The sequence below is a fragment of the Pyrgilauda ruficollis genome, unplaced genomic scaffold (assembly GCF_017590135.1).
Source record: "Pyrgilauda ruficollis isolate IOZ18807 unplaced genomic scaffold, ASM1759013v1 scaffold35, whole genome shotgun sequence".
Classification (NCBI taxonomy): Eukaryota; Metazoa; Chordata; class Aves; order Passeriformes; family Passeridae; genus Pyrgilauda; species Pyrgilauda ruficollis.
Window position 1 is genome coordinate 2,417,454 of NW_024524934.1, and position 15,595 is coordinate 2,433,048.

A 15,595-nucleotide genomic window follows, 5' to 3' on the forward strand; every position below is an offset into this window, starting at 1 on the left:
TCACTTATGATGGGAATTCTGTCCCTTGAGTTTGATAGATGATTTTCCCAAAGAGATGGAGATTGGAGGACAAGCAGTCATCACCGATGCTGGAATCCATCCCCTTGAGAAATGGTTTGATACCTGCTTTGCAACCACTGATCATTGCCTTCTTCAAGGAATCAATGAATCACTGTCTTTAAAATGAAAAGAAAAAACACAATCCCAAATCCCAAGGCTTTGTAGGTTTTTTCTGCCCTTTGGTGGCAGCAAAAGTCTGTGTCACAGTTAGCTTATGATCCTGTGGGTACTCTAAATTTTTTTTTAGTATAATGGAGAATGGTACTTTTCTTCTTCACCCTAGTGATATTTCATTGCTGCCTGCATGTAATGGATTCCATTACTACTGATGCTGTGAGACTTAAGAGCTTTTTAATAGGAAGTTCTTGGATCTGAGATGGGTTATCTGTATCCTTGGCTGGTTACTGAGAGGATGCACAAGGGAAATACTCTCTCAATTTCTGGTATAACTCAGTCTGTTTAGACTTCCCTCTGCTTGGGAGCTGGCAGGAGAGAGCCCTGCACTGCTCATGGTAGTTCTTTTGTTGGCCTCTGTCAACAATCCAAGGTGATCTGTTGAAATAAGAAAAGGTCTTTATGGGCCAAAGCACAAGTAATTGCTTCAACTGTTCCATTAAACATTTAATGAGTACCTTAACACCCAGGAAACTTTCAAGTGGAGCCTGTGAAAGATTTTTTTGCAGTATTTGTCTATTGCGATCTGTTCCTGCATGCAAGAAATTATTTGATAGATTTAGGCAGAAAAGGAAAATAATCATCAAAGCTTTTTAATTAATCCAATGTTTTTGAATACTGGACAATGACTTAGATTGTACTTATGGCTATCTAACAGTGTCCAGTGACTGAGAAGCTGAAAGTGCTTTCATTTTTCATCCACTTTTAATATCTAAACTAGAAGATGCTATTTATGTCTTTTGCCTTTGTATCCCTTACTGTGCTCTACTGTGCTCTTTTATCGCTCAATAATCTGGCTATTAACAGAATTTTGAATTTTTTTTTTCCTGCATGAAGAGAGAAGCTTAAAATGGAATTAATACTAAAGAAAGAATGAAAAGGTCAAGCAGGTTTCAGGTTTGGTATTCAGATACAGATTTCACCAAGTCCAATTAGAAAAGAGCAAAAAGTCCATTACTGTTTCAGTTTTGTGAACTAGAAGAATGATATTTCAGTCCAATCATCAGTCAGTGAACATTCATCTCTTTTGAAGTGACCACCAAAAAAAATCCAATGAAGTTGACACTCTCAACATGCATATATTGGCTTGAACTATTTTTGAAGCTGAACCACCCTTCTGCCAGGTGTCAGCTGGAGAAGGTATGCAAGAGAAGTGACCATTTCCTACTTTTCGTGGGTTTAAAACAATTCTTTTGTCTGGAGGTGATCTAATGCCTTTCCCTGGCATCAAAATCACCTTAAACAAAAACATGTCCCTTTTTAAGAATATGCTGTGTGCACAATGTGCTCTTCCAGAGAGATGAAGTATTAGCATTTGAAAGGATGGATGGGAATGCATATTTTGGAAAGACCTTTGTTCAGAGAAGTACTGCTATATTCTATGTGCACATCACCATGGTAATTGAAATATTTGCCACTGATGAGAAGGTATACAGCACAAGACTTTTGCCATTTTCCATGATGTGGTTTCTAGCAAAGAGTGCTATTTGTCAGTTTAAAATTTATGGTAGGATATTTAGCAGTTGTGCCTGCTGTCATAGAGATGGATGTGGTTTGAAAGCACGAAACAAAAAGGAACAGGTAATGACATCTTCTTCTTGCAGTTTAATATTCTTCCCCATTTCCACTTAAAATGTGAACCATTCTGGAACTGCTAGGCCACAAAGCAAAACCAAAGCTGTGCTCTCTGTATAGCTTTGTCAATTAGGATGCTGGTAACATGAAACAGTTTATTCCTTTCTTCCCATCATCACTGCTTTCGGGACATTGTGGCAAACAAAACAAGCCTTTCTCTTCCCTGAGGTCACTCCGTGCATGTGATCTCTGTGAAGGGTGTAGCAGCCACCGAGAAATGTGTGAAGGTTTATGTAAGAGAATTACATGATGAATCTTATGAAGGCATATAGAATACACATTTCCATGGCAGGAATAACCTCAAGGAACCTCATTAACGTGACTCACTTAACAGAGAGGAAAAAAATATCAAATGCTTGCACTACCATGTGTGTAGATCTTACGTTTAAAAAAGTATTCTGTAGGAAAAGGTGCAGTACAGGTATCATGGTGAGTAGTACTGCTTAGTGAACTGCTCGGGATACAAAAGGGATGGCTCTTTTTTGCTTTTTCATGCTGTGGCCAATTGTCTCTCTAGTTTTCTGTTCCTCAAAGTAAATCCAGCTCTCTAGAAAAATGTCTGGTTTTGTGTTGTCCTCAGCACTTAAGAACAGGGGTAACCTCCATACAGAGCACTCTGTACTTCTGTGCTTTATTTAAGGCAGATGGAAAATAGAACACAGTTAAAAGGTGAGGGGTTTCCTACTCAGCGCTGCCCCTTTTATCTCCCTCTTCCAGTACAGGATGGAGAAGTTTTCATTCTTGTTATGGTATTGCATGTGGAAGAGATAAGTGCCAATGCCAGGCATTTATTATTTGTGCAACATTTTGGTTACCAAATGACCCTGTGCTTAGTCTTATGTAATGCCTGAGACAGGTTCCCTAGAATGCTGAAATGTTTTGCTGTTTGTAGCTTCTGGGATCAGCTTTCCAGCCAAGTTGCATTTAAAGCATCCTTCAGTGATCTTCCATGCAGGGAACACTAACGCACATGTTTTAATTTTTGTTGCCTACCACACCCTTTCATTCTAGCCTGGGTACCAGGGTGAGTTGCTTTCATATTGATTTTATTAGACTAGTGGCAGACTAAGACCCCTTCATTTTTTGTCCTGCTTAGGCATCAGGCTGAAATACCCAAACATATACACTGACCTTCATAGGGACCCCACACAGTGACTCTGACCGGGCAGGGACCAGCTCCCTAGCACATAAAGGCAGCTGAGTGCCAATTCCTGAAAATCATGAGGCGAAGCTCTTTCCTCCAAAACTCATATGAAAGAGCATTAAGCATTTTTTCGCTCCAGTGTTTGTCCACAGTCTGTATCCTGTTTCCTCCTGTGGCATCAGAATAAACCCCTGTCTTCCTTCTCCCTTTGAGCAGTGCTTCTCTGTGTTCACTGCGCTTCATTACCTGAGAGCCGCAGGCTGGTGCAGAGGAGACTTGTGACACTGAGATCAGCTGAAGCCTAATGGGAGAGGAGTCCGCGTGACTGCAACCGCACGGACTTGTCAGGCGGTGCACTTTAGGTAAATAAAGCCCGCTGTGCTCACTGTTACGCTTCTACATTATTTTACTCTTTTTTTTTTCTTCTTTTTTTTCTTTTTTTTTTACCTCATGAAGCTGCTGCTGCAGGTTTTGGCCTCAAAATTTTGTTTCTCAGGATAAAGAGCCACTACTTCTGTATCGTCAGGCTGCAGCATGACATGCAGCAGAGGCTTCATTATGCATAAGCAGAGCCATCGCTAAGGTAGGCAAACACTCTGTGGCTCTGCAGAATAAAAGGGAAGTGAGAAACGGAATGAGCAAAGGTATTATTTGCTGACAATAATTGTTTCCAGTTGTAGCTGATGGCAGGGATTAATCACAGTGTTTTAACACTTTATTTGGGAGCAGGGGAAATATTAAGGGAGGGAAGAGCTGAAAAGTGCTCTTCCAAATCTCCCCTGAAAAGTTAGTAAATAGTACTGTGGAAACAATGCTTAAGGTTTTGAAACTTGCAGTGTGTCTTTTATTGAAATGGCTTTGAACCCTTATACTCCTTTCTAAATAGTAACAGAGATGCAGATAAACCTAGCTAAAAGGTGGGAGAAAAACATCGCATACAATTTAGCATCCATGTTTGTGGAGTAATGTATATTAGTAGTTACAACTTCATTTTTTGCCTATAATTAAATCTAGATTAATTACATTTAATGCAATCCCCATTTTAGTTCTCTCACACCAATGCTTAACTTCAGCTGCAGCTAGCAGAACTCTAGTCCAGTGCTGTTCTCTGCAACCTCTACCCTTTCCTGATTTAAATACATCCTAAAGCTACTGTTTTTCCACAAACCCACAAGAAACTATTGTGTCCTAGTCTGCCATATATAATTTGTTACAGAATGAACCACTCTCTAGCATGGAGGGAGGGGTACAGAGAAACGCCTGAGTCAGGAGTAATTGTCACTTTCATTTAACCAAGGCCAGTGAAGAAGCAGTGCTGTAGCTACATGGACCACAGCATACACCTACATTAAGCAAACTCATTTTTACATCATATTAAATAATGATAATGAATTTTCACTCATGGGGTATATTCCCAATATTTGTAAAACTTCAGGATTAAGCCTGTGACTGTACACCTTCTAAGTGGATTTTCAGCCAAAACAATTTGCAAATGTTTTTGATCAGGTGTATTCCTGTAGCACCTTTAAAAATTGAAACACTACCAACTCTAAGGATATTTGCTAGCCTGGTTTTGAAATAATTTCTGTTGAACTCTGATGAATTATCCCTCTCTCTTACTCAAGTTTTTCACTGGCAATGTAGCATCTGACCAAATCCTTGTTATTCCATTTACTTGCTTCCCCGAGGTTTGTCCTCTTCGCTGCTTTGAAGAGGTGGAGCAGAGGAGAGCAACACCTTCCCCACAGTTACACCTCCCCCTCTTTTCTCAAAGATTACTTTTCTGCAGCATTTAACCTGCACACAGGGAAAGCTCTTGGTTGGCTTTTAGCAGTTAACTGCAGTCAGCTTAACACTTTATGAAATGCAGTTTGCCCTTTCAGGTGCTAGCCAGATTTAACTTGCTTTATCTTCAGAGCACACAAAAAAAGGAGAAATGCTTTAATTAGAAGTAGCTTTTTTGTTGTAAACTGCCAGTGGGAGCAGGGCAAATTTCCTACCCTTGTTGGGTGGGACAAAATTGGTATCAAACAACAATTCTGAGGTATAAATTACCTGTGCCTGTTCCTAGTAGGATTTGAGGTTGAAATTAATATCTTGAGAGTTGTCGTTGTGGATGAACACATCTAACTTTAGATTTAATCAAATAATCATAAGCATAAATGTGGTTCTAACATGAAGCAATTTTCAGGAGAGAGATGACCCAGAGCTTGCTGACTGCCTTTGTGTGCCATTAAATGCAGAGTTCTGCCAGTCTGGAAGCTTCTTCTGCCTGGTACTGTCTGGTTTTCCATTATTTTTCCCCTCAGATTTTTTCTCTTTCATTGAAGTGAGTGTTCACCTTTGAAAGAAGCAGCTGTGTGGGCTCCATTTGAGACTAAAAAGGATGCCAAAACTGCCATTTAAATTCTGTAACACAGGCACTGCAATTACAGAGAGTCCCTTGCACAACTAGGTGCTCCTGCCTGCTTTTGATGGAGAGCAAGGAGATTTTTTTCACTCCTACTCAACTTAGTGGTTTGTCCTGATTTTTCATTAACTTGTCTTTGCCTAGCCAGCAACTCTTAAATACTTTTCTTTCCCCTGTCATTCCCTTTTCTCTATTCCTCTTCCCTGTTCTCCTTTGTCTCTTACTTTCCATGACACAGGGTAAGAATCCCTCCTGTGGGGGTTGTTTGCTCTGGTAAGAAGCTACCACACCACAATACAGGTTGAGGTATGAGGTGGACTTCAGCAAAGTCCTCTGCCAAAATTAAAATTCAGCTCAGTCCCGCCTCTCTGAACTGTGTATCTTAGCCTTAAGGTGATTTTCAAGCAACAAGGGCAAAATTAGACCGCAAATAAAAATGATCCAGAGGGTAAGTGTTTGGCCTCATGTATTTGCATTTGCAGGCAGATGTATTTATGAGTCCTCTTTTGGTTTGTGTTTTGTAGGACGAAGAAGGTCAGCCACTGCTACCGTATCGTTTACCGGCACCCGGAGAGGACGCTAACGCAGGACGAGGTGCATTGCATCCATCAGGCTATTGAGGAGTCAGCAGTTCGGGAGCTTGGGGTGGAGGGCAGGTTCTAGCAATGCTGCTCTGGAGCCCTGAGGACAGTACTTATTTTTTTCCTTTTTTTTTCTTTCTTTTTTTTTATTTTTTCTTCTTTTTTTGGGGGTGGTTTTAGGTCACAAGTAGAGAGACAGGTTTTGTGACTGAACACAGAAAGCGATTGATGAATGGGCAATGGTAAAACTGGCAGGTAATAAACATTACTACTGAGAAATCATTGATGAAACGCTGGTGCTTTATTTTAAGAAATGGGGGAACAGCAGTAATGTAAGATTTCCCTCCTGTTACGATAAGCAATACACTGCCTGGTGGTTTTCTGTGTTGTTAATTGGTCCCTCGGTTCCATTAAACTGTAAATACTTGGCATTATTTCTGTGTTGACAGGATCTTCTGTCCATGTAACAAGTGAAGCAAATCAGAGACACAGATTAGTTCAGGGAAGAAAAACCCATTCTGGCCCACCACACCCCCAATCCCATCTTTTTTTATTTTTTTTTTTTTTTTTTTTTAATAAGAGAGGTAAAATTTTGCTTCAAGAAACCTTCCAAGAAGTACTTCTTGTGAAGTTTGACTCTCTTGCCTTCAGAGCCCATGGGTGTTGCTTTCATCAGCTACAGAGGAGAAGCCAGTGTGGCTTGGGCCAGGCTTGGCTGTCTGCAAATGCTGGGTCATTGACAAGTTCTTCCTGTTAGATCCACTGAGCTGGGCAGAGCTTAGTGAGGTGCTCCAAGCTGTGCCACCTTCACCAGGGGAGAAGCTCCCTTGTCTCACTTCTCTTTGCATAGACACCAGTTCAAAATAAATCTTACCCCCGTCACCATCAAAGTGTTGATATCACCTATGGCAGAATGGCAGTAAATAGAAACTCTTCCCTACAATGCCCTGAAAAACAGCTGCCTTGATCTCTCACAGTATCTTGCTATCTAGCAGCAGAGTCTGCTCAGAAATATGACCTTTAAGGCAGGAAACCAAACTAAAATGGGATCTGCTGTTTGAGGCTCCAGTTGCTTTACAGGATGCTTGCCTTTTTCATTGCAGGTTATAATAAGTAAATTCTGGTGGTGATATGGTGCTAGGGCCTTTAGAAATGTTCAAATGACCTGATAAATACTTGATGAGCCATTGCAGATGCTGATATGGAATATGGGACCTGTTTTGGCTTGTGATAGCATTTCATACAGTCTTGCAGGTCACATCTGGTTGCTGTGCAGACAACATTCCCTCCTTCAGGGAAGAAGGCGGTAAAAATGCTGCAATAAACAGCATCTAACACTGATTTATACCTTATCAAGAAACATCTGTTCAGCAGGCTTGTACTCAACCATACGAAGCCTGTTACTATTGCAGATGTGACAGAGGCAGAGAGCTCATTTTAATTTCATTACTCAACATATTTAGCTGTGTAAACAAATCCTAATCTAAATCGCTGTTGTGTTATCCAAATAACTTGACGATGAAAACAGTATGCTAGACTTTTTATAAGGCAAAAAGAATGGGTGCCATTTAGGCATCAGAAAAACCTATGTGGTTATTTTTAAACCACCATCTACCAAGATCCATAAATACAGCCTGGCCCATTTGATGTTTCTCAGTCTCCTTAATCCTTCACCTTTTCAGAATTCTCAGTGATGACATGAGGAGGAGGAGGAGAAGGAGGACTTACCTGAATGGCACTGAGCAGTACTTGTTCTGAGACAGGGCATGATTGATGCTGTCACACAGGGCAGCAGATAATGTGGATCTTAATTGATGAAATTGTCTGTGGAGAGAGTACCATAACCTTGTGTGCTGTATGAAAGAACTAAGTCTCTTGGGAAAACAGGTGAACATCTGTGGTGAAGTAGGTCACAAGATTTCCCTCTTAATTTATTGATTAGTGAAGTTTCCTTTTTCTACTCCCCAAATCTTTCAGTTCTTCTTTGATTCTGATCAGTCAATTTTGAGGGGAAAACAAGGAGGACAAAAATTGGACCTTGAGCCTTTTTCAGTGCAGCCACAGGACATAATGTCTGGCTTTGCAAGTTTGGATGTTATAGGATCAGCCCATATCCAGACACTAACATCAGCTGTGTTTGACTCAATGATTTTAGAGCTCTTTTCCAAGCTAAACAATTCTGTGACTCGCTCTCTGGATTTGCACTCCAGTGAGCACAGGCTTCCTGCAACAGCCAGGTCTTGATGGAGTAGTGTTATCCTTTGAAACCTGAAAAGTTGATCTCACAAGGTAATAGGATAAGGGGGAAATTGAAAGCTTTCCTTGAAGGTGACCTGACACCATGGAATCATCTTCTGGAGTACATGTTTTCATAGGAGCAACTTTCAGGCAAAAACGTGAACCATTAAGTTTAAAAAACCCAACAACCTCTTCAGAAGCAAGTGTGATTCAATCATATGAAGATCTGTAAAATCATGTGGGCTGGCTGTGAGCATAATATAAATACTGGGGTATGTTTAGCTTAGGTAAACCTTTGTCATATATGTTCTAGGATTAATCTACTCTGAAGACCTATTATTCTGGCAAGGATTCACCACAAGTAGCAAAGCAGACCTCAGATCAAAAGGCATCAGTGTTGCACTTTTATGCTCCTATCCTCTGGAAAATATGATCTTCCCTTCAAAGCTTGACCTTAATTTTACTGGGAAATTTGCTATGGATAGTAGTAAACTCTGAAACCATGGGATCCCTTGTGGGTGCTGATGGAGAGCCCATAAGAATCCCAAGGTTGTAAAAGCCATGATTTATTTTACTGCTGGTCAGAGACACAGGATGCTAACAGGACTTAAGAGACTGGACTGATCCTGGTAGGAGTATGACTGAGGAAGGTCTTGGGACAGACAGTGACCAACTCTGTCAAAGAATGACCCACTGCTGTCACTTGGATTTTCTCAAGACATATTCAGCACAAAGGTGGGTGAACTGCCTTGAAGACCAAGAGCAACATCACTGCCAAGGTAAGATTTCTTGCTGGTCTCTGCTACCCTATAATCTGTCTCATGAATATCCCCCAGCCTTGGATGAGCTCCAAGTCTAGTGAAGGGGGATGAATTCCCGAATATCCGAGTGATACCATGCCATGTGGAAATATTAAGGGGAGCAGCATTTAAGTAATTAATAGGCATGCTGACTGACTAGTGAGAGGCACGATACACTGCTTCTCGTTTTTATCAGCTCCTTGTGTATTTTTTTGTGTGCCTCTGGGTTTTATATCAGCATCCTTTAATAAAAGAGGGGAAAGTCAATTGTAGCAAAAGAAGCTACAGAAGTACTGGCTGGGCATCTGTGTGACTGAACAGTATGTACCATTTGAATGTTGTGGGTGCTGGTTTTCTTCATAGTTGCCATTGGTTTTCAAGCTAGCTGTGATTCCTGAAAGATCAAAGATTTAGTTTTAACACCCAGTTTGGGATCTTCCCAGTAAAAGGCAGCAGATTTACAGTGCACTAAGTTTTACCTGGTCCTGATGTTCTTTTTAAAGGTGCTGCAATGGAAAGGTGGTGTGATCTAAATAGGCAAGAAATGGCTCTGTGTTTTGCAGAGGTTTTGATGTTTTCAGTCACCTCTGCCATGGTATTGCCAGGTGTGATCAAACAGTCGCAAAAATCTGAAATCAGTTTTCTACTGGGAATCCAAACTTTTAGTAAATCACTGATGGTCATTATTGCCCTTCCACTGAGAGTGTTACTGCTGTCCCTTCTGCAGCTGGTGGCTGTACTGCAGCACTGAATTTACTGACTTCTTATTCTGTACCTGTATTGAGTTTCTCAACTACTGACATATTGGTCTCAGGCCTTCAATAATTTTGTGTAGGGATTAACTTTTTTTTTTTTTTTAAGTGGGAAAAAAAAGTTGTGGGCTTTTCGTGTGGCAGTTTTTATCTGCAGTGATTGGTGCATTTCAACTGTCTCAGGAAAACTCACAGTCAAGACAGGGCTCTTTGGTGGTTCATTGAAGTAAACACAAGGAGTCTTGCCCTGAAAAACACAATTATGTCCATATCACTGAGATCATATTTGGGCAAAACTAAAGAACCTTGTCTTCACTGTGGGTTGACTGAAGGTTGACTGGTCCTTGTTAGTTAAGCCGGGGTCAGAAAGCACTTTGTATTGCCACCACCTCCCCAAACACACACAGAAGCAGTTTTATGCACAAGGACATTGTGTCAGATTCAGTGTGAGCCTATAAAATGATTGTGCTGGGTATTTCAGGCTTGCTAGTTGGTGAACTATCTCCATCTGAATTGTTACCATCTGGGAGAGAAAATGGCTTTGTACTTCAGCTCTGAAATAAGTAGCCATATTTTTAAAGCTCAGAGCTCTCTTCAGCTACTGTCTGCTGTGTGTCTTTGCTCAGAGATGACTGTTTCTGTAAAACAGATTTGCTTTCTGTGTAGAACAGGCCATATTGACTAATTGCACACATCCTGATCAAATTTTAGATATGTAAGCATTGCCACCAAAACTGAAGCAGTCTTGTGATGACCTTGAACAAATTTGTAGGGGACACAAGAAACCAGCCACTGGTTACTTGCTACCTGCTTTTAAATGTTGGTGCAACCACATCAGAATTTTAAGCTGAGTTATCTCAGAGGAGACAACTGCAGTTCAACACAGAGTATGGACATATGCTGGGTGAAGGCACTGACTTCTCCAGACTGTGTTGTATAAGGTTTGATCATCATTAACATCTGATGCACGCAAATGTTTGGCAGTTTTCGTGCTTTTGTGCTTTTGTCAGATGGCCTCTGTCATTCTATTTATGCCCACTGTTAACTAAGTAGAGTCTGGTTTCGTCTGCCTTTTGTACTTAGCCTTCTGACACGACCTTGCTTTCTCATTTCAGTTTTGCTGGTGAAATTTGGTATAACTTTGGTGAAGAAACAGTGCCAGGCTGCAGGCAGGGAGATTTATTACGCCACAGCCTAAAGCCTGCGCTCCTGCACCACATTACTGCAGGGTCTCTCTGTTCTCACCCTCTGGATGCAGGTGATTAACACGTGGTCCAGGGAATTGCGCCTCTGCCTGCTCAGTAATTTGCTGGGCAGCACTGCAGTCATCCGGAGCAGCTGCCACTTAAATGGGCAGTAGATTGTTCTCTTTTTATTTTAGTGCCTGCAGCTTCGCCATGTGCCACAGCCAGACACACTGTGTTGGTGTTTGCTGCAGCAAAGCATCTATTAGCTGCATCTCACAATGTGCTGCCTGTGCAGCCAATTTTCAGCAGAATCCCTGCGTGCATATGAATGGTTGTTCCCATCTCCATCCACAGACGGGAGGCACATCAAGGCCAGGGGTCAGGACTAAAAGCTTACTAGACCCCCAACAGGTACAATTAACTGATTGTGGGATTTCAACAATGTCTGTACAGGATGGAAAGTCCAAACTTGAGGTATCTGTCCAAATGTCACTGGAAAGATTTTGTAACCCAGCACTCAGTGGCCGTGGTGACGCCGGTGTCATTCTGGGGAAGGGGAACAGGTTTAGGGAGTGATCCCAGGGTGACTGAGAAGAAAGGCATTCATGTCCTGGGCTCAAAGTGCTGAACTATCTTCCCTACCACCATGCTCCAGGGAGGCACAGATATGATTTTGGCTGCCTGCCTTTGCACAGGCACATAGTAAATAATTAACATGCACGGCCAGGCCTTTTGGTCATCATTTATTGCTGTAACTGATGATTAATTCAAGGAATTATTGATTCTCATGCCAAATCTTTAGTCATTGGTGGTATAGAAACTAATAATCATTCACAGGGTATTATTGACAGATCTTAGTATAGGAAGTGGAGAAAACGTGTGGGAATGGAAGTGTAGGTCCATAGGTTTGTTTGTGTCTTCCAGTTTGTGAGGGGAGGGTTTGACGAACTCAAGTCAAAAGTCTGACTTGTACCCACACCAAGGCCCCTCTTGGGTGTTCACGTACTTGGTGGTGCTTTCAGGAGGAACAGGGCCATCTGGGATCACCAAACAGCTCTCCAGAGATGTCTGCTCAGTGTCCACAGGAAGCTCTTGCCTGGACACTGGAGACTCTGGAGACATTGTGCTTTGCACAGCAACACATTTGGAGCCTGATTCCCTTAAAACTCCTGTCCTGTGCTCACGGTACATATAAGCTTATCTCCCTGGGCCCTACCCTAAAGCACTTCCTTTGTTTGGCAATCTCCGAAATTCTGGTTAATCTCCTTCCCATGATTCCAGACCTCAGCTCTTCTCCCCTTTCCACCCCAGTCAGTGCCTGCTGCCTTGCCAGAAGCTTGCTCAGAAGGTTTTCACACTGGGGCCAATAAAAAACTCAGTGCTCCCCGAGTATGTGTGTTAATGCTTGGGTGTCTCCTCTCAGCTGCTGTTTCTCCCAAAGTTTGCCAGAACATCATGCCTCAGAGACCCTCACTTGAAGTCCAGCATGGATGTGTTTGGATCCAACAGTCAGTGGCAACGGAAGCCCCAACACCCATCTCCATGGCACACAGCCTTGCTTCCTTAAGCAAGGAGACAGAGAAATAGCAGCCTGCAAGGAAGGCCTAACTAAGTGTATCCTGACTGAAAGTTCAGGTATATTAGTAAGAACATGATGCCCAGCATGGTCCCTTGCATGTACTTCCAAAAAATGGTTACAAATATATTGTGATAAATAATAACAGCAGCCTTCCCTGTGTTTACAAGCTGCTTTATTGTACTGTATAGCCTGCATCATTTTCCTTTCCGCTTGTTAGAAACAGAAAAAATTGAATTTGATTATGAATTATATTATTTCCTGATGTTCTGGCCTTGCAGCATTACTTCTTATGTTTGAACAAGGAGGTCAGCCCAGCTTTGCTTAGAACATTTTCAGTACTTTACCATATTATGTTGTTTGTGTGTCACACACATATGAAATCAGAGTGTTTATGTGAGTCTCATTTCTCTGCTGTGGACACACAAGCAAGGTTGTTGTTCCTTATATTCTGTCTGATTAGAGATTTTTCTCTCTGCTGCTTTGCCCCATTACACAGAAATCACCTTTTTCCTAGAAAAATTCAGTACTTTTTGGTGCCTCATTCTGTCAGAGAGCCAACACTCTTCTGAGCACTCTCCCTTCAAAGATCAATCAAATTTTGGGCAGAGAACTCCCTTTCCCACTTGAGACTTTTTTTACAGCCTGAAAGACTTTGTGGCATCTGTTTTAGGCTCCTGTGCAACACCTGCTGCTGGTGACAATGCAGGTCTTGTTCTGCCTCCAGGGAGGAAAGGTGACTTAACAGAAAGGCCAACTTTATAACAGGAATTTGAATTACTTAAACGTCCTGCCATAATGACCAAAAAAATCTAGCCTCTTAAAAATTATGCAGAGAAGTCAGTTTTGGTCTTTACTAGAGAACAGGTTTGTGCAGTGGTAGCATTTCCACATCAGTGCAGCTTGTGAGGCTCCAAGAGAGGCCAGCATTTCCACTGAAGGCCCTTTCATTCATGTTTGGAAAATTGCTTGGTAGTTTTATGGCTTCCTTTCTATTTGGACACACATCTGGGGTCACTGGCTGTGCCTTCTCTGCTTGTTCCCTAACACCTTCTGTGCCTGGTGCTCTGGCTCTGCATAGGATAGGGCAAAGAGGGGAAAGTGGCTCTTAATTTACAGGATCTGTGGATTGCTGTCACCTTCTCTGGGCTTTGAAGGAACTCAGCTGGAAGAATGCTTCTCCTAGCACTGATGTTCCAGTGGAGACATGATTAACAGGAAGAAAAGTAGTGACATTTCCCAGAGGGAAGTAGATGTGAGGTGATCCATGTGGGACAGTTTGCCTTGCATTTAGGCAGCAACTGCTCCATGCTGCCAGGGAAAAGGTCATTTTTTCAGTGTAGATGCAGGTGGCATCATACATGGCCATCTCCACCTGGAAACCAGCTGTACAGTCCAGATGTTGAGCTAAACACTGGGATCACCATGGTAAGCCACGGTGATCCCAGTGACTTTCCTACATGGTCATCAAGTTATTTTGTATGTAAAACCAGAGTATCATGTATGGGACTCTGTCCAGAAAACTGTCTGGAAAAGCACATTTTGTAAATGGGGCAGGCTTGTTATTAAACCCTCCCAATAAGCGCCTACCTAAAAAGGAGGGACAAATCTCTCCATAAATGGGGGAATTTTTCTTAATAGTTGCTGTAACCCTGGCCTTTCCTACAAGATCTTAGTGATCTTGAAACATTTTTCCCACGAAGATCAAATGATAGGCTTTTATCAGACACATGAACAGAAGGCTGGAGAGACTGAGGGGTTGGCTTTGTCTCACAGATTCCTGATGCAATACCTGAGTCCCATTCTTTAGGTGGCATGTGCCCTCAGGAATGAGGGAAGGGAGGAGGACTTTAGTGCTTTGCCTAATCCTTACAGCACTGGATTAGGATTAGACCCCACTTCTCTGTTCTCTGCATTGCAGTGGCATTAATGCATTACACAGGAAGCTTTCTCCACCAAAACCAGAAGTGTTACAGTGATTGAGAGACAAAGAATGAAAGAAGGAAACTGTGAGGCAACAAGGATCACCAGGCATGTAATTTTCCCAATACTTCCACTCTTTTCTTTTCAAAGCACATGTTGAGTGAGGCTGGGGAAGCAATTGGCAGCACATTCACAGCATCTTGGTCCTCTGTGTATGTGTCTTCTGTAAGGATCTCAGTCTGGTGTGTGTACTGAAATTGTGTCAGGAGCTACACAGTTTCTGTCTGGGGATTTAGCATGCCTGGTCTGCCAGAAGATTTAATTTCCCATATCAAGAGCTCTTGGGCACCTTGGATCTGCTGTAAGGAAGGGGATGAAATGCTCAGTGGTAAGGCTTAGCCCTGCAGGGCATCTCTCTGGACATGAGAGTGCAGAGAGCAGCAGTGCGCCTTCTTCCTCTGGTCCTTGCCTGCTCCAAGGCCGGTGCACACCCCAGTGCTCACATCGGGGTGCCGCGAGAGCTGAGATTCACGGGGTGGTGTCTGAAACACATTTCCTCTTGTGAAAGGCTGGCAAGTGTGCATGAAAACATTTCATCAAGTTATCAAATAACATTTTGTTCTTGTCTCCATGTGATGAGCCTAGTTTGGCAGTCCAGGCTCTTACATACAAGATTATACATGCAGGAGCTCTCAATGCATTATTTTTCTAGCATTAACTTATTCTGTTTCCTCTTGTGCCCATGTGAAATTCTGTCATTTATGTCCTGTGGTAAGAAGCTGAGTTTAGCTATGTTAAAAAGAACGTATGCTCTTGGTCGGTTTGAACCTGTCATCTAGCTTTGCCTGCTGTCCCACATCCCAAAATACCCAGAACAGTCAACACCAGGCCCCTGGTAACCAGAGAGGTACTGACAAATCTGGGAAGTTTTTGGAGGAGAGTGACAGAGTTGATCAGGAGAGGTGGAAGCACAGGTAGATGAGTTCAGATATAAACTGATGCTGAGCCCAGCTCAGGAATGACTAACAAATGTGTGGTTTGTCAGACATGTAGTGCTCTGATGAGCACGAACACCCTCCCACTCTCCTGAGCATGAGAGCAGAATTCTTGGTGTG

General features: G+C 42.3%; 1 protein-coding gene across 7 annotated transcripts in view; it reads left to right on the forward strand.

Moving 5' to 3' along the window:
- The window catches only part of FARS2 (phenylalanyl-tRNA synthetase 2, mitochondrial), a 233,022-nt gene extending 226,739 nt beyond the window's left edge, over positions 1-6,283 (forward strand). For all 7 annotated transcript variants that reach the window (XM_041475377.1, XM_041475375.1, XM_041475374.1 and 4 more), the window contains one exon: positions 5,948-6,283. In XM_041475377.1, the coding sequence (XP_041331311.1) occupies positions 5,948-6,086 (139 nt within the window). In that variant the 3' untranslated portion in view covers positions 6,087-6,283. The remainder of the gene's footprint in view (positions 1-5,947) is intronic.
- The last annotated feature ends 9,312 nt before the right edge of the window (positions 6,284-15,595 follow it).